The 25,450-nt window shown below is 34.8% G+C and overlaps 2 protein-coding genes and 1 pseudogene across 3 annotated transcripts; all 3 read right to left on the bottom strand.

The window, feature by feature from the left end:
* Positions 1-183: 183 nt before the first annotated feature.
* On the bottom strand, positions 184-13,001 carry LOC145594345 (hyperosmolality-gated Ca2+ permeable channel 2.5-like; annotated as a pseudogene). The gene is made up of 10 exons (XR_014102834.1): positions 12,665-13,001; positions 11,067-11,207; positions 9,997-10,060; positions 7,894-8,106; positions 6,741-6,920; positions 5,477-5,775; positions 2,889-3,168; positions 2,340-2,618; positions 721-954; positions 184-345 (listed from the first exon to the last, which is right to left on the bottom strand). The product of XR_014102834.1 is annotated as a hyperosmolality-gated Ca2+ permeable channel 2.5-like (transcript).
* Positions 13,002-13,554: 553 nt separating this feature from the next.
* On the bottom strand, positions 13,555-15,597 carry LOC145595501 (pectinesterase-like). The gene is made up of 2 exons (XM_081651918.1): positions 15,175-15,597; positions 13,555-14,521 (listed from the first exon to the last, which is right to left on the bottom strand). Exons 1-2 carry the CDS (start codon positions 15,548-15,550, stop codon positions 13,827-13,829), a joined length of 1,071 nt encoding a protein of 356 aa, XP_081508044.1. The 5' UTR covers positions 15,551-15,597; the 3' UTR covers positions 13,555-13,826.
* A 1,452-nt stretch (positions 15,598-17,049) lies between these two features.
* LOC145595500 (diaminopimelate epimerase, chloroplastic-like) lies at positions 17,050-23,924 on the bottom strand. The gene is made up of 10 exons (XM_081651917.1): positions 23,775-23,924; positions 22,902-23,185; positions 22,604-22,771; positions 21,888-21,958; positions 20,687-20,744; positions 19,974-20,153; positions 19,319-19,403; positions 17,972-18,031; positions 17,723-17,796; positions 17,050-17,537 (listed from the first exon to the last, which is right to left on the bottom strand). The coding sequence occupies exons 2-10, from the start codon at positions 23,178-23,180 to the stop codon at positions 17,421-17,423; spliced, it is 1,092 nt and encodes a 363-aa protein (XP_081508043.1). The 5' UTR covers positions 23,181-23,185; positions 23,775-23,924; the 3' UTR covers positions 17,050-17,420.
* Positions 23,925-25,450: the final 1,526 nt, after the last annotated feature.

Here is a 25,450-nt window from a genome sequence, read left to right as displayed (position 1 = left end):
AAAAATACCCTAAAATACCTAAGCTAATGTTCACAAATGACTAAACTTTTTGCTATATCAGTAAATTCTGCTGTGGAAGACAATTATACTTCTAGCATATCCTAGCTATAAAGTCACAGAGCCGAGCAGATTATGATAGAGGTTTTGCAGGCAGTCCAAGATGGGCTCATTTGCTTAATTCAGTTAACAACAAAAGAATTGGACAGGTCACTGAGAAGAGCTTGATCCTTCTTCAGCAAAGCTAACTGGTCTTAAGAAAGGTGGTCGATATGCATCTGCTGCATTATGGGAGTTGATATCCAGATTACTTTCTATCTCGTCGCTCTCATCATTCTCCTTAAGAATCTACAAGAGAAAGTTTAATGAGCTTTAACAAAGAAAATGCCTAATACAGCAGTATCTTTAATGACCACAAGGAAAATACAAAATTTAAATTTTCAATACAATAAGAAGTATGTATAAGCGAACATGAAGCAAATGTTTTAGGTTAGATTCCATAAACATGCGTCCATTCCAACAGCACAATAAATGGTACAGTATGTGCCTAGTCAAAATGGAACAATTTTATATACTGGTAAAAAAAAACCCCAAAGCGTAGCTCAACAATCAACTATGTACATAATGCAATTCTATTCCACATCCAAACATCCAAAAAGTGAAAGGACATGGAAATACGGAAGTAACAACATATTAATCACTTATATTGAAATTCACAAGCACCTGGATAGTATGTTGGCTGAAAGACGGAAGAAAGCGAAGCTTGCAATACTCATTGAACAGCAATGTGAACACAAGAAGTGGTAATGTGGCAACTGATGCCCCTGGCTTTGACTTCAATCCGAAAAGACCAATCATAGTAATTTGCATGAGAATGAGGGCGAAAAAGATGTAAGAATGAACATATGGCCAATATTGTCCACTAGTCTCATAATCAGTTGGATATACATCCTCAATCTGCAACAAGAATAGATTTCAAAATCCTAATTATGCATCTGACTTGAATAGTATTATAAGAAAAAACATAAAAGTATTCATGAAGTTGTCAACTGCTTTCTGATACTCAACCAAAAACCCTTTTCAACACAGCAGCATGTCTTGCATATTATATTGATACTTCAATCCTACAACTAGCACTAAAGACGTCTGTGTGTGTGTGTGTCCTATCCTTCATGATTTCTTAAGGATATATACCACTGCTATGCATTTGCCTGTCTTGTGTTATTGCCTAAGCAATAGCTACTGTACTATTTAGTGTCTTTCTAGCATGTACATCAGCTTGCTTTATATGTTTTTCTACAAATCTCACTCAAACGTGAAAATTTTCGTTACCTTTTATCCTCAGGTTGCACCAACAAAGATTGATGAATTATGCAAAGCAGTTCAGAGTTATATCATAGAAACAGTTCACATGATGTGATGGGCAACATAGTGCAACTTAGACAAACTGTTTTCTGTAAACAAGGTACTCAAAAGATCAAATAAACTCTAAGATTAGAGAACTACCAACACTTTGATTCTTATATAACTTACATCGTGAGAGGCTGACATTACTTTAGATCACAGAGCCTGTCATCAATGGAAGAAACTAAAAAAATACGATTTTACGAATAATGAAAGCTGCTCCAAGTGACTGGTGAGTTCTTATGGCGTGCACTCAAAATTGACAAATAAAACACACAAATCCTGTAACGAACTACTACTCTAATTCACAAGCAAGTAGAATAAGCAAGATATTAAGCAAAAGAAATTGATTTGAGGAAGAGAAGGGAGGCTCATTCATTAATAGATGGGAGGTTTCTTACAAGCAGTGGCTTGAGGCCACAAATTTCCAAGAGAGTGACTTTAGGTCACTAGTCCATTTTTTTTACACAAAAGTTACCTATGCGTAGCCCTTCTTCCCCCCCCCCCCCCCCCCCCCTCTCCTTTTTTTTTTTTATTATAAATATACACTCATTCAGCAAAAGCTACGAAACGAATCCCAGCTACCCCCTCCTATACTCTTGTCCTGTGCTCCCTGCAATGTGCTGCTCCACTACCTCCCCCTTTCCTTGCTCATGGCCCTTCTTGCCCCTCCTTACGTAAGTAATTAGCCCGCGTGGCTGCACAGCTTCTTGCCCCTCAAAGAGAAAAGGAAATATGGAAGCAAACCCGTTTCCTTTATATTTTCCCTCATTTCAACTGAGTACCAACAAGGCGGAAAGGGGGGGAAAAAAAAGCAAATTGATAATTTAACTCCAGATTTAGCAGCAAAACCATGACCCTTATTTATTAAAAGGACAATTTCTCTTTTTCACTTTTGCCTAAATTACAACTATAAAGAGAAAATTAAACAAACTAACCTGGTTCATGTAGACAGCATATCCCAAGTATAAATAGCCAAGCACAAATGGAAGGAGCAAGGGAGCAACAAGTGCATAAACCATGCCAATCAGAAAGCAGAGGCAAACAAAAGGGATGACCCTAAAATAAGGCAGAGAATAAACATAAGGAGATCTTTTCTTTCCACGACCAAATGTATGTCTCTTTATGGCATCCCAAACCAGTAGGCCCGCTTGCAGTATTTCTAGTGAGAAACCAGACAGTCCATCAGACAAGATGTATGTTGTGAAAAAATCAGCCTGACAGACAAATTAAGCTTATGAGATGTTCATAATCTACAACATTTAAAGCATACATGTTTGACATCATTGCATTTTGCATAATAGGATACTTGGATTTAATTAAAATTATTATTCATACCTGAAAACAAAACAGTACACCCTCATACCATGCTTTTTTCATCATAGATTAATAAAGTAAACAAAATCAAGTAGTGTCAAAATCAAAGGAAAATATATTACAAAATACCATAAGAAAGTTGGCATTATAAACTGGTTTGACAACCTTACCTGAGCTGCGACAGCACGAGCCAAGCGGCTTGGAAAATCACCTGGATGACTGAAAGATTCTCCAAGTTCATCAAGGAGAGATCCTGACAGTAAGGTCAAGAAGAAAACATTGCCAACTAGAAAGTAAAACACCATATTGCAGACTTTCATCTCTGTCTGACTCTTTGAGGGATAGCCTGCTAAGTGAGCCATCCCCAGTATTGAATAAGGAACAACGTAAATAAATCCATTGAGTATAACACTTGGAAGGTACCCTGTTACAACAGATCTTAATCCTGGTCTGCAAAAGAGTTCAAATGTTTGAATTAACCATTCATACAGCATCAGCAATAACGAAAAAACAGGCGAGAAGAAAAATAAAGGTGCAGTTTGCTCAAATTTGCATATATGAAGTCACAGAAGAATCATAAATCAGACAAAAAACTATATCCAAAATAGGTGTGTCCTGTCCAATCAAATATTCATATGACAAATTTAGGTTTTGTATTTATAAATGATCTAAGTTTCTTTAACCTTGTCTATTGTCTCGCTGAGCATTATTTTTTAAGAACATGTTTGTCGACCCAATAAATAAAACAGTAATAGTATAAAATGCCAAAAGAAAACAACATAATACATGACTGTGTTCCTAATTTTTACAATTACATTCAAAAATCACAAAAATTTTGGCATAGATTTATGACAAATTTAGGATCTTTCACTAATATACTTAAACAAGTCATTCTGTTAGCTTATACAAACTGTTCATTTCAAATTTAGGATCTTTTACTTATACTTCACCTAAACAAGTTATTCTGATCACAAATAATAAATCGATTTTGGCCAATTCATTGTTTTTTAGATCTTAAACAAACATGCTTCACAAAAATAGAGGAAAACACATTTATCAATCGACTTACACAAAGTAGACTTTAAAGTTAAGGCGTGGTTTTGAAGAATGGACAACAAAGACCTAGATTCAAGTAATACTTAACACAAGGAATAATGTTTCAGCTTAAAAACAGCGTTACCACATCAAATAAATAATGTTTCAGCTTAAAAAAAAAAAAAAAAAAAAAAAAAAAGATTCAGTTTCCAACCAAGTGCCCTAGAAAATATCCTGCTGAACAAGGATTCGTACAAGACTTTAATCAAATCCAAAAGGCTAGAAGATTCTTGAAGATGGGCTTGAGGATTCGAAATTAACTTTTATAAGCTAACATGATTTTGCCATAATATAAAAGCGTGAATTTTACATGATAGGCCTTTTAATTCAAGTTCAGTAGCTAAATCAACTATATAGAATGATTTGTATACTTAGATATATTAATTTTATTTAGGTGTGTGGGTTTATATTAGATCCACATATTTGTTTATTTCCTATGGCTTATAGGATTCCTAAGTCTCCAGGTTTATCATCAATGCTTTGCTAAAAATAAAGGGGTCATGAGCCACCAATTAAGGTGGACATTAATTATTCAAAGTTCTGATTTACTGAATTTTGCTTTCATTCAAATTTATGATGCATTAGTTTAACAATAGGAGCTATTGCCTCTATAGTGTATCCTTTGATTTTCCCACCATTAATATCACCTATCAACCATCCATCCATACATATCACAGCCATGAAAACTCCAAGGTCTATTCTACAGAAAAACTTGAGGAAAAAAATGGATTCACCTGCAATGGATAAGAAGCTTTCACACGATATTCTTTACGCCTGAAGTAATAATAATGAATCAATGTTAAATTGTACATGCCTCTCCATTGCTGCAATGTAGCTAATATTTTAAGTGTTAAAAAAAATAGATTAACTTAATGGATTTATTGGGAATAACTATGTTCACCCTATCAAAGTGTTTTTCACAGATAATATAAAGTTCTCCACAACATAAGGCAGAGACAAAATATGTAACAAGGATCTACCCCTAAGCCTGCAGACGAAAAAGAAAAGTGGAAATGAAAAACTAAAAATTGTTCTCTGTAACTACATTTGCCAAATCCTTCCTAAGTTGAGGGGTTCACTGTTATTCTAGCATCATAAGTTTTATCTCAAAACTAGAAAAACGTTTCCAAATTAATTTTCAGTAGATGATACAAAGTGAATTGACAATAGCTCTTAACCAAACATCAATTCTTACAAGGCTAATTACACCTACATATATTTTACGTAAAAATTGGAATTAGACATCAGAATATTCTTGCAAAATACTGCATGAAAGAATAAATATAGTGTCGGATTTTTTTTTTTTTTTTTTTTTTATTTGTTTTTCACTCGCCACATGGACTAATTTCAACAATATGTTTAGAATTCAATTCGAACAGTTAACCACACACAGTGTTACCTAGTATTCTGGTTCCCCTTGCAAATTGCACATTTGGAATGCATCCTCTTGAACACTTTAGGGCTAATTTATCATAAATAGGTAGCATATTGCAGTCGGATATTCGTTCCACACACTGAAGTGTACTACACATTAGGTAACCCTGATCACACAGTCACATTGACATGTGAGACTGTGAGTCTTCCTAAAACAATTGCTATGGATTTTTATCCCAATTTCCATATTAATCTAGTTCATAGATAGCAATGAAACAAGAATACTCACATTAACTGCACAGCCATAGCTGGAGGGAACCACTTCATCAGCCTTTCAAATTTTGCTATTCCTTGAACAGCTGCTACCGGCACAGCGAAGAAAATTGTAAGAAGTGTTGCAGCAAGATAGAAACCAATCTTGTACAACAGCAACCTCCGAGAAGGGGTTGACAAGTTTTTCCATAACAAATCTCTAGGTTCTGGAGCTTCTTCTGTAATCCACAAAAAAGGATGTGGGTGCTGCAGGGACTGTGCAGCAAGTGCAGCTCCCACCCGAGATTTAAATGTCACAAAAGCAGCAGGCAACTCCTGAAAAAACAAAAGATTCTTGCTGAGCCTAACTTAGCACAACAAAAATGGACGTATGGACAGAAAAAGGGATTATTATCTGCTTTTGATTCCATTATTTACCATAACTTTAAAACCTGATGGGCGAAACTGGCAAAAGAATATTTCAAGGGGCCAAGTCTTAAACACGAAACCTAAAAGGTTAAATTGCACAAGACTAAGATTTGAAGCACTAAATTACAATAATTTTTCAGCTCCCCTATGCTCACACATGCACGGATGCACATTTATTAAACAATAACAATAACAATAACAATAACAATAATAATAATAACTTACAGTAGACAAGAACGTTCTCAAGATTTGGCCATCTATTATTAATCCCGATTTTGAGCTAACTCAAAATATTCACAACTAAAGGCAGAGTAAGGGCTATTCCGATAATAGTCTGAGGCAGGCTTTTCATTTGTAAAAGCAAGAGAAAAAGAATAACCCTTCACCCAGTGACCCACTACCATCATTCCTTTTCCTCTCTTCCCTATTACTCTTCACCACCACAATCTCTTCCTTACTTTCATCCACCTATTTAGGCTCTCTCTACCATCAACAGCTCACCAGTTACCACCAACCCCACCCCACCCCCCCCCCCCCCAACCCTTCGCTCAGAAACCATTTTTTTTAAAAAAAAGTAACAGTTTAAATAAGATACTGTGTTTAGCAATAAGATACTGTGTTTAGCAAACATTAATGTCTTTAGCCAAAAACATGTACATGAATATGTCTCCACATTTAAATTAATTCTTACATGTATATGATTAAAAGCCCGCATGTTTGTGCGCATACATACACAAAGATACTTCATCATTCATCATACCCAACTAGAAAGTATGACCATACAGGCTCCACACAATTCTTGATGAACAGCAAATACTAATAATGTCTAATCTTAGGTAATGAATGAAACTGTCACTACAAAACTAATTTACCATTTTCTGAAGCATAGTTTCATACTGCATACCACTTATAACACCACATATTCTGCAAAGTTTTTCCTCTAGCAAAGTGATTTTTGAGGCATCACCTCTCAAAGGTTCTGTAAGTGAATCCTTCCGATTAGATTTCTCTTGCAATCGATGAATCTTTCTTTGTATTAAGGCTGCTTGTTCCTGCATAAGGCAATGTATTTATTTGATATACTAATAGTTCCACATCAAAGGAAAGACTAATCTATTTCCCGCATTTAGAACAAGAGTGGTAGCTTGAAGCAACTCTACTGTTAATCATATGGCCAACTAATTTAACTTTTCTCCTAAGAGTAAAACCCATATGATAGGGAGGACACAGCATTCAGGGGTAACATCCCTATTAAACGTCAATCCCTGGTGTACTTGTGATTTAGCCGATATGAAGAATATCATTTTTTTAATAAGTTCTCTAAGATCATTTAAAAGGACACGCACAAAAAAAAAAAAAAAAAAAAAAAAAAAAAAAAAAAAAAAAAAGAGAGAGAGAGAGATTCTAGTAAGGATAATAAGTGATACAAAAACAAAAGCGAGCTAGCCATATTTCACACCATCATTGAAAGTTAACTCCAGAGATACCCCAAGAAAGTGATACAGTCCCACAAAAAAACAGATATGTAGTACATAATAAGGAAGCAAAAGAAGAAGAAGAAAAAAGGGGGGCTCAAACTATCTGGCATTGATCACCGCTCGATAGTCCCCTAATTAATACCATATATCAAAATTAAATATCAGCTGAAGCAAAGCTTTAACGTGGGGGGACTAAAAATCCGACTATCTCTCTACTTTCTACTTATAAGAATATTCACAACTAATATAAAAATGCAAATCTTAGATTATAATATATTTATACTGGGGTTTGCAGCTCTATTTACTATCCCAAAGGATGACCATGCACATTAAATTCATATCTTTAATGACACTAAAAACAATTAGGAACTCCAACCCTTCATTCTTTCAAAAAGTTTACATAAATGACCTACATTAGGTAGGTAGGCAAACACTATGAAGAAAATGCTGATTTCAAGTCTCATCTATAGGCAATCTGCAAATTGGTGCACAATCATATAAATATATTCAAGAAAATAGCAATTAGTTGACACCTCATAATGCTTACCTGCAGCAAAACAAGATCTCTCCCATCATACAGCATCTGATGGGACTGAAAAGCATGTTGATAATGTCTGGTGAAGAAGTGATGTACGCTGCATCCATAGGTTTTATGTTCAGTGCAAAGTGGAATTTCTCGAACTAAAATAGTGAAGTGATCTGGTCTATCCTTTAATTTTTGAAGCCACAGAATTCTTTTAGCCAGAATCTCTTTATACTCCTGCAAATATGAAAGGATGTAAGTCTTAACATCACCATTGGTAACTCAAATATCAAAAGGAGAAAGAGAACATTGTCTTTTAGAAATTTATTCACATCGAGTCATGGAAAGTAAGTCCGTCTCATAAACCAGGTTAAAACTCCAGTACAGATCTCATCAGTCCCATTACCTTCAAGAGTGGCTGAAAAAAGTTTCATACTGACAAGGTTAAGGTTATACTTTGTTTTTCAATTCATGCATCATAAAGAAATGGCATGCAAACCAATAAGAAGGAAAAAAAGGTGGTGTGATTTACATATTTATCCATGTGATAAACTTTAACTGGTAAAAGTGGAGAGTTGATCTACACTTATCTTGAGAACAAGATAGTAATTTCGCACATAAAACTTAACTAAAAAGAGAAGTGACGCATACATTGCAAAACTCCCCCCCAAAAAAAATATGATGCATCTATTGAGAAACAGAGAGAGTATGTAAAAGTGTGCAGTATATTATGAGTCACATTATCAGTTGTCAGTATAGTCAATTGTCTACTACCTTTGTTTCATATAATTTGCAACAAATGAGTTTGTACGAACTCTTAGGCAAAATTTGTTTGTGAGTGTTCAATGGAGAGAAAAAGATAAAAATGTATGTGATGAGAAAAGATATAGTGAAAAATGAAAACTTTAAAAGGAAAGGAAACATTTGCTCCACATGATGTGTAGCAGTCGTTTTTAGTAAGTGTTACACATAATATGAAACATAGGTAATATAATAAATCAGATTGACAAGTCTTTAGCTCCTCATACATTAAGCTTAAAGTTAGCAACCCTAGTTGTTAGAAATTGCATAAAAAAACTTTCAATGGTTTGAGGTAATTAAGCCAAGGCATTCTCACATCTTGATAATTACCCTTGACCACCCCAAATCTATACGTGATCATTCTATTGGCAGCACCTAAAAAGCATAACCACATAAAATTCCTTTACCAATTGTTTCTTCCCATGCTAGCAGCGATGCACAGAACAAGTCCTATCATTGATAAGGCTATTGACACTTCCTTTCTCAAATATTCTTTAGCTAGCAAAAGAACCTTTGAACAGAGGAGGATTATCTTTTAAGGAGATTTGTCATCCTCAGAATACCTCATTACACTCAATCCAAAAATCCTATCCACCCCCCTCAATTCCAAAGTTGTTAAAAAAAAAAAAAAAAAAAGCAAAAAAAAAATAAAAAATAAAAAGTCATGCATACTTTTCTTAGGAAAAACAAGAAAAATTACATTTTCTTACAACATCAAAATTTCCAAGATATTATGCAGGGTATATTTAGATTTCTCTTGAATCACCTTCATAATTAAAAAAATACCAAACTGCAAGGCTTCACAAGAATCAAGAAAATCTTTTGCAAAGTGATAGCATGTTTTACAGATTTAATATTCTCCACTTGAAATTTCTTATCTATTTGGGTCAAAAAATGAGTAAGCCCTTAATAAACCTACTTGAAAGTGCCTAAAGTCCACCAATTTCTTCTAGAACTGTTTCTCTGTAAAGATGATATAATAAGGCCAATATCCCAGCAATACTGTATCCCAACCAAATGTTAGTACTAGAAAATTAAGATATAACTAGTTTAAAAATTGAAAGCCAAAAAGAGGAAGCATTGCAATAGTTTAATAATATATTTATACACTTTCATGTTTAGGAAACTCTAAGACACCTCTAACCGCTCTAAGTTAATATGATGATACCAACTCCCAATGTAATGGGGGAGAACCTTAAATCCAGATTACTTAGGAATCTACATTATGAACGTTTGTCTGTTCAATCGAAGGCAATATCAAGCAATACTAACGGTTCCATTTAAAGCATGTATAAAGTACCGGTTGATAGTGAGTGAAAAACTCACCTTATACAACATGTACAATCCATACAAGGAAATGAACCATAAGCAGGAAAAGTGGACCCACAGCCTGTTAATAGAAGTAAAAGAGGTTGTCAAAACACTTGAAAAATTAACTTTCATGGCTTCAAATCATGAGGATCCAACATCTATGAGGGTATCATCATAAAATTATACATCCAGCTCAACATCCAATTCAGAAATATGATGAAGTCATTCAGAATGGGGTGATACCAAGGATATCAAACAAATTATAACCCCCAATGACCTCTCACAGCACACCGACTAATGGAGGCAAAAGGGCCACCAGATGTAGACAAGATGTGTTAAACATATCATAAAAAATATTCAACCAATCATGCATAATCCATAATTAAGGAAACATAAGTTTCCTACATATAGATATAGTCATATACATTCATTTCTTACAGAAAAAATAATATTTAAGACTTAGAGCTACACCCCCAGACCCCACACATATCATGTCTAAAGTAGAGCTAATTAAATGGGAGGTGGCCTTGGTGGGATGAGTGGTAAACAGGTGATAGATAAAGACCAGAAGAAGAATAGCATATTACTATAGAATGATATTGCAGCTGTGGGGGGGGGGGGGGGGGGGGTGTGGTTGTCCGGTAAAGGACCTTTAAAATTCAAAAAAATGATGCAAAACAATGCAAGTTACTACCATTTCATTAGTACAGTTTCTTACTTTTAAGTCCTCTTCTACAATATATAAGAAAATTTAACTCATACTCTACCATTGACGCAGAACAATGCAAGTTACTCATTGTTTACCCACAAGAGTACGTATAAAAATTCAAGTAGTTTAGAAGAAATACAGTCCATAATTATCTACAAAGAAAGGAAACAGCAAACAACCTGCCAACAAAAGTTCAAAACCCACTTTAGGGAATAAGCAGAAGGCAAAAGGTGATTTACTACAGCAGTCATATGCTAAAATCATCTACAGCAGAAACCAATACCATAAGGTACAAATACTTAGAAGCAGCACTAGAGACAATCAACTACTCTCATACATTATTTTGCCAAAGATGAAGGGGAGCATATATCTGTACCTATTAGACCCTGCTGTGATATTTGATATGGTAAACGAATTCATGTAATGAGAATGGTTGGACTGTGAGGACTCGGAATAGTAATTGAGTGGAAGAAGTATTAGCAACCCGATCACAGAGCAAACCACAAAAAATCTGATACTGCAAAAAAGAGATCCCCGTATAAATGACAATGAAAAGAATGTAATACTCAGAAGTTTCTTACAAGAATGGAACATCATGACTAAACCAAGTTAGATATAATAGAGAAGACATACCATACCTAAAATGTGTCCCAAACAATTACGGTTAACACTAGAGACTACACAGCACAAATAATGTAAGGTGGAAAACCCTTTAAATTTGACATCATTTCTAACAGGCATATTAGTCCAATAGCAGATCATAGATTTATGATAATCCATAATCCATATTCATTCTTTTAGTAGTACCAAGTTACCAAATGTTTCCATAGTAAAATGTTTTTTGTTTGTGTTAAACAAGGAGATCATAGAATCATCAACCATATATCAATATAAGTGTGCGATTTACATGGTTCATATGAGACAAATAACTCTTACATATCTCCAACAGTTGGCTTTATGTGTTTGTTGACTGAAAGAAGAAAGGTCAGATGCAAAATATCTGAAGAAGCTCAACTATTCATCACAAAACAGTGAATGTTATTCAAATAGCAATATTTTCCTGATTACCACCAATAGTTTAGAGTTCATCACTTTATCCAAAAAGATTGTCCTATTCTTTAATTTAGACCTTCTTGTTTTCAACAATCACAAATAGGATTTAATGTGAGCTTCATTAACCTGAAATTACATCATTTTTTGGTCAATACAAAGAATTTTTGTCAAATGAGCCTTGCTATGCCCATCAAAGAGGAAACTTATCAAAGGAAGTTCCCTCCCAAAACTAATTGGTATTGAGAGGAATAGCTATTCGAGATAATAACTTATAAATTCGTTGTTATCTTCCCTTTTCTTCAATATGAGACAATTCACGACGTGAGTTTTCTCATGAGGTGGAGTAAGCTACTTAGGTTACACTTTACAACTTTATATATTTCATCCTAGGACAAGGTACAACAATCGAAGCCTTAGTTCCAAAGATGGGGTCACATATTGGACAAGGTAGCAATTGATAAATTGGAGGAATTCATACACGCACTCGGGTGTACATAGAGAAAGGTTCACTCGAAATTTTTCATTTTTTTATTTGTGCTCATTCGATACTTTAGTATTATATCAAATAAGCAAAATACGTAGTATATTCTTTGGTGCACCTTCCTATATACAAGCCATTTTCCACTCTTTATTCTAGACATTAGTGAATTTTTTTATTTTCTTCAAATAATGCAAACTATGAAAATATATGAATTGATCACCATGATTCACAAAGCTCACAAATCAAGATTTTGCCATTTTCATAATCAAATAATTGTACTAATTGAATATAATTATATTTTTCATATTGTTTTATTCTGGAAAAATTGATAAAATTCAATTTTAAAAATCACAGCATTGTATTTTATTTTTTATACATATACCTTCACAAACCGAAAACATGTAGCAATCAAATCAAAATATGAAAAAATAGTAAGATACCCAAATTTGAAGAGACGGATGATAATGAGAGCATCAAGGCCAGAATTGGTAAGAATTTCGTCCTCAGAAACACGAAGAGCGCGAGGAATCCACGAAACGGAAGGTAGAAGACGACGAAACGAGAATCGATCAAACGACAGCGTTTGTTGTTGTTGTTGATGAGAGAGACGACGAGCGTAGTAAATGAAGGAATTCGAAGGTTGTTTCTTGAGAATGGAGAAAATACAGAGAATCGCCATTGCTAACCCTATGTTTATTGCTGCTGATGCTACTAGACCTTCAGGAGTCATTTTAATGGAGGTTCTTCAGGAGAGAGAAAGTGAGGTGAATTGAAATGTTTGAGTTGGTTTTTGTTTTGAGTCACATTTCAATGACAGTATGACACTGCTGTGTATTGCTAGTTTTACGTGGCAGAGTTTTAGAGCGGGAATTTGGGCATTTGCCGTTTTAACCCTCTACTTTTGCTTACCCGTTAGGGAAAGCTGACTCGACCCGAACCCGATTATTAGCCGACCTGTCTGAACCCGAAAAAATGGTGACCCGAACCCAATATGACCCGACCTGAAACCAACCCTAGACCCAAGTTAGCCCGAATATTTGAGACCCGAACCAGAATAATCGATAATTAGTGTTTGAACTGAGCGTAATCTGCTTAATTTAACTTTTAATAAAGCTGAATTGATTAGAGATGGGACAATTATAAAGAGATAGAAGGAGGAGGTGAGTCTAATTTTAAAACTTTAAATGAAAGTATAATTTGACTCATCTACTTGATAAAATCAAATTTAAAACTTTTGACCTTAAAAAGTCAAATGTGACAATTATTTTGGGACAAAAGAAGTAGTCAGATTTTCCTTAACTTCATAGAATTCATACATCAATGGTGTCAATAAATAAACCCCAATCAAAATTCTCATATGAAGATAAATGTTGTGGCACATTGTAAACAATTGCAAAAAATTGATGTCTTTTTTTCTTTGCCTTTTTTTGACAAAGAAACAATACAAAGCCTTAACTAGTTACCCACTACGACACTACCTAATAATTGTGTATTGACCTATAAGTGCTATGACCAAAATTTACCTACTACTATATATTTTTACCTTCTTTGACAGAAGTAGATCAATAAGTTAGACTAACAATAAAACTATGCATTGTTCTATTAATTTGATGACAGAAATTCACTATCATATGGAACCTTTGTTGCAGGGATCCATTCATTTCCTTGGATCAACTGAGAAGCAGTGTATGGCAATGCCTCACTTGCATCCTCTACCACCTTATAACCTGACCATTTTACTCTCCTATTCGTATCAGCTCCCGGTCCCCAGTTTCTGTACTCGAGGTAGATTGCATTCGAATCAGTTGTATTAGGCCACTTTTCCCACCCTGAAGGACTGATTAACCTATCCAAGAACGATTCCATGACCATAACAGTCGAGTAAGGAAACCATGGTCTACCTAGAAATCCACTTATGTTGGTTCTTAACCCATCCTCGGGTGCTAATGTAAAGTTGCAGCCCTGCAGTGTGAATCCTGAATTCTGATCTAAGGATTGTCTACCCTGTGCTGTGTACGTTACTATCAGATATTCTGATACACGGCCATAGAGGTTGCATTTCTGAAATACAGCAGTTGCAAATCCGAAGATGAAATCAACAGTTCCATATATGTCACACTCTCTATAGAATTGAGTACCTTCTTTAGCATACAGTGTGTCATGGTACCCTATGACTTTACATCTGTAAAAAATCGCGTGGTTTGCTGAACATAAAAGTGCTACTGCTTGTCCACTCTCACTTCCTGCATTGTTCTCAAAAGCTATGTCTTGTGCCATGAATCCATCACCTAAAACAGCTGCATTATCCCATTTATAAGATCATATTAACACGGGCATAAACTATAACAGTCTTCTGGTAGAAAATTAACATGACAAAGGATCATTACACTTTCGAACCTCCAAACAAAGGAGACACAAACACAATCATACATATCATATCATAAAGTATGCTAAATTACAGCTCATTACAACAAATAATGAATTGTATAAAGTATATAACATCTTTACTTGAAAATAAAAAAGTATGTTATACAGCATATAAAATTGGCTTTCAACTAGTAAAAAAGTTATCCTGCTAGAATCAGAAGACTTGTTAATGCAGCTTCCGTTTCGTGTATTACATACCAAATTAAAACAAAATCAATCTGATTGAAACCCATATAATGAATTTTATATGCTTGCTTTACAAATTAAACAAGGCTGCTGTGACAGAAGATATCAGCACATTTTCGTCAAGTGCATCAGATTCTAAGGATGTTACAGAACATAGAAAACTGCTAATTGCTAGTACCTTTTTTTCTGTAGAATCTGAGCATTTATATATTAATATATTAATCCCACAAAGCGCAAAATCAATGAAAACACAATAAAATCATCCATTGTTACTACAGAAATAATCACAATCAAGAAACAATAAGAACAACAATAAACTGATATATACTATACTCACTGAAAGTGGCAGTTTCTGAAGTTGAAAATTCAGAAATCTGACGGTCAGCTGTTATTTTGGTGACTTCTGCTCCATCCCCAACTAATGCTATGTTAGTCTTGCTTTGAGGTACGATCACAACTTCATTGTACACCCCAGAGCAAACCCGAATGTAGAACCGCGACGAGGCGTATGATGGAGCAGAGAGGATAGCCTCTGAGATTGTTGTGAAATCCCCATCTCCATCTAGAGATACTGTGGCATTGAAGTTGATATTATTATTTGTAATGGAGTTGGGTTTATGAAGCTTATCATGATATTTTACAAAGAAATAAACTCCTGGAATAGCCACTACAAGAATTAGCAGTATAAGCCAAACACAATTATTTTCTGCCATTTTGGATTTTTTTTTGCAAGTATTATTGTGGATACATTTTTTCTGGTAGTGTTGTGTATATAGGAAAATTGTACGGAGTAGTATGTTTATAAAACTTTTGTTATCTTTTTATTTTTATTTATTACTTATTTATCTACTTGATTGTTTTTAGGTCTCAAGAGTCTTTATCTACTTGTATAAGATCAATTAAAAGAATTCTATAAAGTTTATCATGATATTAAAAAAAAAAAATGATTTTTTAATATTAAAATATACAAGTATATAACCCATATGTGTTTTGGGACTTTGAATAATAAAAGGGATGGTGGCTAACTTATAAGCATATGCATGCACCTATATAATATGGTTTCAAGATGTAACCTAATTATATTACACATAATGGGGCCACTTGTTTCATTAGAGAAAGCCATATCGATAATCAGCGTTTTTTTTTTTATGTGGCCGGTTGACACACGCCTTTGACGGAAAACCTTTAACCGAGTAATTTCTGACCGATCGAGTAACTCTTGACCAACGGAGTAACCCCTAATCAAGTAACTCCTGCCACACGGGCACACGATGTGGCTAACCACATAAAACTTTGTGGAGGAAGTATAAATCAAGGGTTGTGAGACAAATGGAAGTGTCTCACAACTATTAAAATAACATAAAAGTAAAAGAAAGAGAGAGAAAGGAGGAGAGATATAGGAAGAGTGAAAAAGGTGGTGTGGGTCCCATTAAAACTTTTCAGACATGTATCACGTGCAAAAACGGACAAAAATTTTTGGGGACCATTACCACTAAGTTTATATTTTGTTCCACTAAAACTCGAGTGGACCTTTTTGAAATACCACTGAGACTATTTCGTACCACTGAGAATGCATTTTGTACCACTGAGCTCTAATGGTATTATTTGATAGCCTAATGAGACATTTGAACCTTTTTTTAAATACCACTGAAATTATATTTTGTACCACTAAGAGTGTATTTTGTACCATTGAATCTAAAATGACAAAATTTAAATCCCGCATGAAATGACCAACTTACCCCTGCGAGACACTTCTAAATCTCTCTCAACTCTCCGTTTATATAACCTCAACTTTGTGTATTGCTAAATAATACTCTTTTCTTAAATACTCCTGCCACACGGGCACACGGAGTATATGTACATTAACTTTCTTTTCTTAATTATGATGTAATATTACATTTGTTAAGGCAAAGTTTAATACGGAGTAATTAGGAAAATTATTATGACGGCTTATTGAGGAAATTCAACATTGTCAGAGGGTAGGAAGTAGCAGTGAGATTTTTCAGTCTCTCGTTGAATTGAATATGATTTTCTTAGCTAATTATAGTGATGTAGGCAGCAATGTAGCACGGGCTAAGGTGCAGAAGCTGAAACGATGCAGACAAGAAATCTCATTTTTATTGTTTACTTTAATAATTGTATTTGTATTTGTATTTGTATTTGAATCAACATATAAGCAATATAATGACTTTATGTGCTTATAATGCAGCTATGAAAATAATAAATGGATGTATTTATTCAGATGATCCTAGAGGAAGAACAGATGTTTGGTTTTTATGAATTCACTACTGCTTACAATCTCTGGGTCATACAAATAATTCCAACACCAAAGAGGATTACAAATAATCTAACCTAGCAAGTAACAATCCCGATGCGTTGAATCAACTTTTCCTAAGATGAAAAACCATGTTTGCTACAAAGCGATACAAAAATGAGTCTACAAGAGTACAAGCTGATGCACTTGCATCAAGTACGGTTAGTTCACAGCATAATGATTGAATAACAATCAATCCCGCCTTTCAAATGCTCGATAGAAGTGCAGAAAATTGGCAAAGCAAAAGCTGAAAGATGCTTCAGAGGGAATTACAGTGGTACTGATCCATAGAACACTACTTCAGCTGGGCCGGTCATGTATATACGGTTATCTGCCTCCCTCCATTCAATCTCCAATGGACCTCCAGGAAGGTCAACAGTGCAATTCTAATCCCCCAAAATAAAATAAATAAATAAATAAATAAATAGACAGATATTCAATAAAAGTAGCAATATCAAACAGTAAAGGCAATGAAGATTGAAGAAATGGAAACCAATTCAGAGAGGAATATGAACATTGTTTGGCTATCAGGGAGCATTACAAAAAACATGAAATACTAAGCAGTACTCACCCTCTCAGATCGACCCTCGAGCACTGCAGCAACGACAACTGCACAAGCTCCTGTTCCACAAGCTAAAGTAGCCCCTGCACAAGTGCACAATCAAGTAATTGGAGTCAACAAGGATGAGGAACAACCCAACTAAGGTAAGTATATGTATATAAATATACGAAGTAATTTAGAAAAAGGGAAAGAAAAAAACATTCTATAATTTTATACTCTTAAAAATATTTATTAAAAAGACTTTCAAATAAATCGAACCTGCACCGCGTTCCCATACACGCATCTTCAGGTGTGACCGAGAGAAAACTTGAACAAACTCTGCAAGATCAATACAGTTTTCAGGAAAATTCATGATCCTTAAGCTATCGATGAAAGAGACTTTCAATTAGAATCAGTGTAAGATTTACTAAAATGTTTCCAAAACTAAAAAGAAATAATAAGTTCAGAGATCCATAATACCACAATTCATGACCAGTATATTACAACTAATAAACTGGTATAATAAATATGTAGTAGTTACACACCCCCCCCCCCCCCCCCCCCAAATCTCCCAGAGTAATAAAAAATATATATAGTATCCTATAATAATAGTCTGCATTACGCACAAGGTAAAGTTTATCTTACCTAATGAAAGAAAAAATCAACAAAGAACACGGACTGCACTTCAATAGAGTCTATTTTTGAGATAAACAGAAAGATTCAAAGGTATCAAATTGCCAATGGATAAATTCAGACAGTCTGGTGTATCTATTATTCTATATGTTCCGCAGGAAAGTGTAATAGTGTATTAATCACGAAGGCAAAAGCAACATCATAATGAAGTAGATCTGTAGATATATCCGCATGCAAGATCCCACTATTTTTGCTTAATTTATAAGATAAATATATATTACTTCATAATGTTAACATCTTGGACTTCAGACAGCCAAAAATATAGATTGCCGAATTTGTGTGATAGGTTTTTCGTTCATTGAGTTCAAGAACATACATACAAATACATCCACCCTGGTGAAAGACAATCGTCACTGACTGATCCCATTATGATAAATATGCAAAATTCTTTTCTTGGGGGGGGGGGGGGGGTGGAGAGGAGTTAGAATCTAAATTTCCATTGTTGCAGAAACCAAAGTGGTGCTTCAACTTTGTACAGGACTTTGCCAGGCTCGAGTACAAAATTTTCTGCTAGCCATCTATGCTTGTAAATGATTTCAGGGGAAAATTAACAGAAGATACGAAGCACAATGACAGCATATGTCAGAAATTAATGGATGTCCAAACACGTTAACATTTGTGTGTGTGTGTGTGTGTGTGTGGGTGGGTGGGTGTTTGGGGGGGGGGGGGGGGGGTGGGTGGGTTAAAGAAGCAAGGCACAAGCTTTCAGAATCACTAACTACTTGTTCCAGTTCAGATTGGATAAACAATGGATGCTACCATAAAATCTTTTGGCACACAGAAATTGCCTCTAATGTCAACATACTCATGAGAAGAAAGAGTACTATAGTTATCAGGGAAACATGGAGAATAAACGTCATTACAAGATTAACACATAAAATGTACAATTATTTTTTTACATCACATCATCATTTATCAAAATTAAAAACTGACCAGTGTTAGTTCGAGCTGGAAACACATCATGGTGCTCAAATTTCGGTCCAATGTCAGCCAATTGTATTTGATCAACCACCAGATTCTGTTTGGTTACAAAATCAGCAAAAGTTCAAATTATGCCCATGAAAACCAACAAATAATTTGTCACCAAGGGTGAGTGAGGGAAAGAAAATGATGACCAATGTCTTAACAAATAAAAATTATAACCCATATTGCACTCTTCACATACAAATATTTCCTTTCAATTTTAAGGAGGGGGGGGGGGGGGGGGGAGGGGGGGTGTCTTAAGCGAGTTGGAAAAAACATTTCCAACAGAAGGGTGGGAGCAGAACAGAGAAATCCGTATTCTGCAGAGGGGTTGAGACTTGAGAAGTTGAGAGCAAAGAGGTTTCAAAGCAAATATGAAGCACTCTTTGTACTCTTCAAGCAAGAAATGAGATAGCCATAGGATATTCATGTAGAAGAAAAGAGAAATGGTTAACCATAAGGACCTAACACCTAACTAGACCAGATTCCAGACTCTGAACTTTCAGCTAATCATGAAACAACATATTCTATACGTTGACCTCTTCTACAGATAAGAATCTAGCAGTATTAGCCTACACAATCCCTAATCAAAAGATTTTATTAAACAAGACGGAGAAAATTATACCTGCTCTCCTTTTCTACCAAAAGTAACACAGTGTGGATTCCCCATGCTCACACAGGTGACGCTCCAGGTTTCTCCGTCAACCACTAGATCTGATTTAACAGCAGAAGATTCCTTGTTTGCAGGCAGTTTTGTAGGTACATCAGCTGCTCTAAGCACTGGTTCACCCATATCGACTTTAACCTGACACACACAAAACAATGCTGTAAAATGGATAAGGTGCCGCATATAAGCAGAAACATAGACTTTTATCTTAAAAAATCATTATACTTTGTACTCCTTCCATGACTCCATCTCACTAAGATTGCCCCATATTCCTAATATGGTTGTCCGGTTGTCCCATTGAGATTGCCCTGTTACTTAAATAATATAATTTCCTCCTCTAACAGCCCATGTACAATTACATAAAGGCAAAAAAAAAAAAAAAGCATCCCACATGCTTAGAAATGAATCAACTCTTATATGAGAGAATTATGGGGTATGGGCAATTGTAGTATGACGAAGGCAATGATTGCCAAAAGGGAGCACAAAATTATTCAATCAACTTTTTACACTACTTTTTGCAATGTACAGTTGAACAGTCATACAGATAAGGCTATAGGAAGGGAAAAATAGTGGTATTTGATACACGGTGAAGTTTAAGCTGCAAAGGCAATCGTATAATAGTACACCTACCCTATAAAACACCAAAAAGGGCTAGAGGCTAAATTATGTACCTTTCCATCATCTTGAATCTCAGGTACAATCAAACCAGCACCAGTATGGACTGTGAAACTGAACAGCATAGCATAGAACATGACACATAGTTAGTCAGGGAGGCAGAATAAAGATCAAACTGATTTTTGATAGACAAGAGTTTCGGCAATTACAAAAGAGAACACAATGAGCTGTCCATAATTAATTGTTTATGTATTACCCCTCCCTCTCTTTTTCTCCTCACTTGCGAAAAGAAAAAGGAAAGAAGTCTATTCAAATTCTATAGAAGAAAGTCCACGTATTATCCCAAATTGTTCTGGATCTTCCTTGCATGATGAAGTAAGAGTCTACCCACCATTTCTTTTTAAAGTTTTTCTTTTTCAAAGACAATCATGACTCGTCAAGGTAAAACTGTTTTTTAAAAAAGTGTTGGAGATGCCATTTCATGCCAAACATAGCAAAAATTGGAAAAACGCCCTGTTAACTTGTTAAGTCTTAGAAAACACCCAAATAAATCAAAATAAATAAACACCAAAAAAAAAAAAGGCTTTAATAACAGCGTAAGCTATGTTTCCGATTTTTACAAGTACAGTTCATACTTACACAAGAGGAACAACATTTACACTAACAGTGTACTACAGTTCCTGCTTATCCAAAAGTACAAAGTATCATTGCTAACCAGTTGCTTTAGCCATACAAGACATAGTCAGGTCAATTTTTCAGTATTTGAACTGGCTGATTAAAACCGAAAAAGACAGGGAGCTTATGGGATGGTTATACTATGACAATTAATCAATGAGTGGTTCTTTTAGGAGCAAGCCATTTCTAAAATCTCACGAAGACAATAGGAAATGTACATAAATTAAGATAGGATATGTAACAGCCAATGAAGTTCAACAACTAAAATGCATTATTAGTAGAGAAATATTTACAATTACACATATACATGAAATAAAGATCGACATGCACAGGCAGGGGAGGGCTTGATAATGTAAAAGGTAAAGTTTGTATCTTCAGTCAAGTTTCATAGCAGTGCCAAGCTCAGATCAGGTGGGAGTATAGAGACCTCGCTATAGTTCTCTATCAATGCTTTAACAGGTCAAGCATTTTTTATCACTAACAACTAGTCATTACAAATAGGTAAAATCATAAGGCGAGAAAGAAAAGTCATTAATCATTAAATGGAGTTAGAAGATAATGATTGGGCCGAAAAGCAATTACCTGTGTTTCCCTTGTAAGTTCTCGAGCTCGGCAATGAATCTAGCAAAGCATCTCACTCCATTACCACACATCTAAAAAAAATAAAAACTCAATAAAAGATCAGTTAAGAAGTACTAAAAAAACATTTACGCTTTGTTTGGATAGCAAAGAAGGAAGGAAAAGAAGGGGAGGGAAAATGGAGGAAGGGAAGGGAAAAGAAAGGGAGGGGGAGGTGAGCTCCATTTTCCCTCCAAATCTCTCCTATTTTGGAGAGATTATGCTTATTAAAGAGAGAGGGAAAATGGATCCTTCCTTCCTTCCCCCAATCTTTTACCCAAACAAGAGAATTTGTCCCCCTCCATTTCTCTTCTCTTCTCTTCCTTCCATTTCTTTCTATCCAAACATAGAGTTACTTTTTAAAAAAATATTACACTTGATTGGAGCAACTACGATAGGTAACCATAACAATATATGTATCCAGTCAATTAAGAAATGTCGCCATGTAGTCTGAAATGTTAATTTTTATAGGTGACCTCTATTGCAAAGTTTATGCTTAAACAAGTGCATTGTCGTAGTAACTTATAAGTTGTAACAATAGTTTCAACAAAAAGAAAGTAGACTTGAAATCCATAGAGAATACAGTCATATAAACAAGATCCAAACTTCAAAATGAAAACTCACATTTCATGCTCATAAAACTGGTACAAGAAGTATACTGTTCACAAAGATATACACACCTCTGGCTCACTTCCATCAGAATTGAAAATCCTCATAGTATAATCAGTGCCATTAGTTCCAGGCATTGCAAAGATCACGCCATCAGCTCCCACTCCAAAATTTCGGTCACATAGCTTCACTGCTTGTTCAGGGGTTACCTTGGGCTCAGTTGAGTCTCTATTATCAACCTACTCAGCACAAACAAACTAGGTAAATGGCCGAAAAGTTAAACAAAAAAATTCCACAACAATAGAAATCATATAATTCAATTCACTCAATATCGTAGTAAACAAACAAAATGAAGGGGACATTGCCTACCAAAATAAAGTCATTGCCAAGTCCATGGTACTTGACAAAATGAAGAAATCCACTCTCTTTCCGGTCTAAAAAGGAGGCTCTATCCTGAGTTTGAGGGGCCATTGACACAGCCACAACTTGAAAACTACGACGGCCTTTACAAGATTTATTCAAAGCCGAATTGCTCCTTAAAAAAGAACAATGTCGGGACTGAGCCAAAGTGGACAGACAACGTCGAGAACCTGAGTACAATGATGAGGAAGAGGAGACGGAAATCGAGGTTGTAGTAGTGGCTGCCATTTAACCTGTAAGTTATCATATCAATTGGTTTATAATGAGCTCTTATATTCATCCAACACAGCATACAATAGTAGTATATCGTTTACATTATCAATTCACAATAAACAACCATACTAATTTAGTCATTTAAACCATCACATTATACATTAAAAAGATACAAATATTTAAAACTGTTAGCTCCTAAAATCAACAAAACCCAATAAAAGTCCAACATTTTACAAGTAGAAATTGAACATCATGCTCCAAATCATTGATGGGATACTTGTAAAAGACAATCATATTTACAGGGAACCAATTTATAAAAAAAATTCATTAGAGCATAATCATTTCTTTACATGGAATTTTAAATTGAAGAGCAAGAATAAAAAAATTAATAAAAAAAAAACCCCCCACAAATATGAGCGATGTTATTAAGGCTTTCAATAATTTGTTAATTATGATCAATAATTCAATGAGTTAACTCATAAAAAGACACCTAAAATGGGTATACTGTTAAGCTTAAAAAACGATAGTGTGAATTTGTGAAATTAAAATTAAACCCTAGATAGCAAAATTTGATATTCAATAATTAAAAATAGAAAATGAATGTCTTACCTCAGAAGCAGATTCAATGGAGGAGAGGAAGCTCAGAAAATGCTTCAATGGAGAACTCAAAGAACGTTCAATGGAGGAGAAGAGCAGCGTAAAAGTGAGAATTTCAGGTATATTGCAATATTGGTTGAAAAAATACAAAGGTTTTTTTTTTTTTTTTTTTTTTTTTTTTTTTTTTTTTTGGTTTTTCAAAGCTATGCGGTAGTCGAGTTTGTCAGGTGTACCCTGCTTTTTCAAATTTCTAAATTTTGTCCCTCAACTCACTATCATCTCCTTAGGCACGTCACCTAAAGTTAACTATAAATTTAATAAAACAATGATAAAAGGTAAGGAAATGATACTATAAAGAAATCTTAACCACAACAACCCTAATAATGAAAACTGAAGCCACGAAATCATAGTCTCAATCAACTTTTAAATAACTAATAAGAGTACATTTTAGTATTGATAAGAAGTTGAAGGGCACAGCTTAGAAATTTGAAAAAGCATGGAATAACCTTAGAAACTCAACTACCTTAAGGGTATAGATTAGAAAAACCCTTTATTTTTTACAAGGAGAAAAAAAAAATTACTGATTCTCGAGTAATAATTTTTTTTTTATTATTATTTTTTTTTTTTTACAAAAGACGAGTAATAATATAACTCTTATTAATACGTAGTGTTTACGAGTAGAGACTGAGAGTTAGCTGAAGTAGTTAGAGTTTTCATTTTTTATTCCAAGAGATCATGGGATTAACAAAAGAGTTTTGGCTGAACATAGCTAGTTATTACAAAATACAAAAATATTACACTAATCAGACAATTTTTGTTGATTTATATATAGTTTTGCCACTTGATTAACATGTTTTGTTTATTAAGGTGACAAAATGGAGTAATCTCATTTGGTCGTCTAAAATTTTGGGTGTAACCTTTCTGCACATATACTAGCTTCGTTTCCAAAATTATTAGGTAAAATTGTAAGAAAATACTTCGTACGGCCGTATCTTGTTATGAGTTAATTTGTGAACTAGTACCTTACTTTATCTACTTATTTATTTATTTTGATTATCTAATAATAGGTCCAACTTTGTGGAATTCTTCTCAAAATGGTCCTTAACTTATTATAATGGGTTAAGAGTCACGTGTCGTATTTTGGTTCGGTGTTTTTTTTAAAAACAAACCCCACCACCCTATCTCTACCTACATTCACCCTTTTTCACCACCATTAAGCCTACCAAGCCACCCTCAAGTCTATTTGCCTCTCATACACCCCTTAAACATTGACCTCTCTAGCCAGCTTCTCGACCACAATCAAATCACCTCATTCGGTCTTTTTCTCCACCCTATCTCTACCTACATTCACCCTTTTTCACCACCATTAAGCCTACCAAGCCACCCTCAAGTCTGTTTGCCTCCCATACACCCCTTAACCATTGACCTCTCTAGCCAGCTTCTCGACCACAATCAAATCACCTCATTCTGTCTTTTTCTCTCATTATCATAAACCATCCACCACCCTAATAAAAAAATCAACATAATGAAAACACATGACATTAGTAACTAATTAACCCGATCATTTGAGGTTTAGGACCGTTTTGGGATGAATTTCCCAAAGTTGGGTCCATTATGGGATAATTAAAAGGTGGGAGTGTTTTTAGCGGATCGTCGAAAGTTGGGACCATGAAAATCAATTTTTCCTT

The sequence above is a fragment of the Chenopodium album genome, chromosome 19 (genome assembly GCF_948465745.1).
Source record: "Chenopodium album chromosome 19, dcCheAlbu1.1, whole genome shotgun sequence".
Lineage (NCBI taxonomy): Eukaryota > Viridiplantae > Streptophyta > Magnoliopsida > Caryophyllales > Amaranthaceae > Chenopodium > Chenopodium album.
This window is presented reverse-complemented; position numbering and strand designations above follow the sequence as displayed.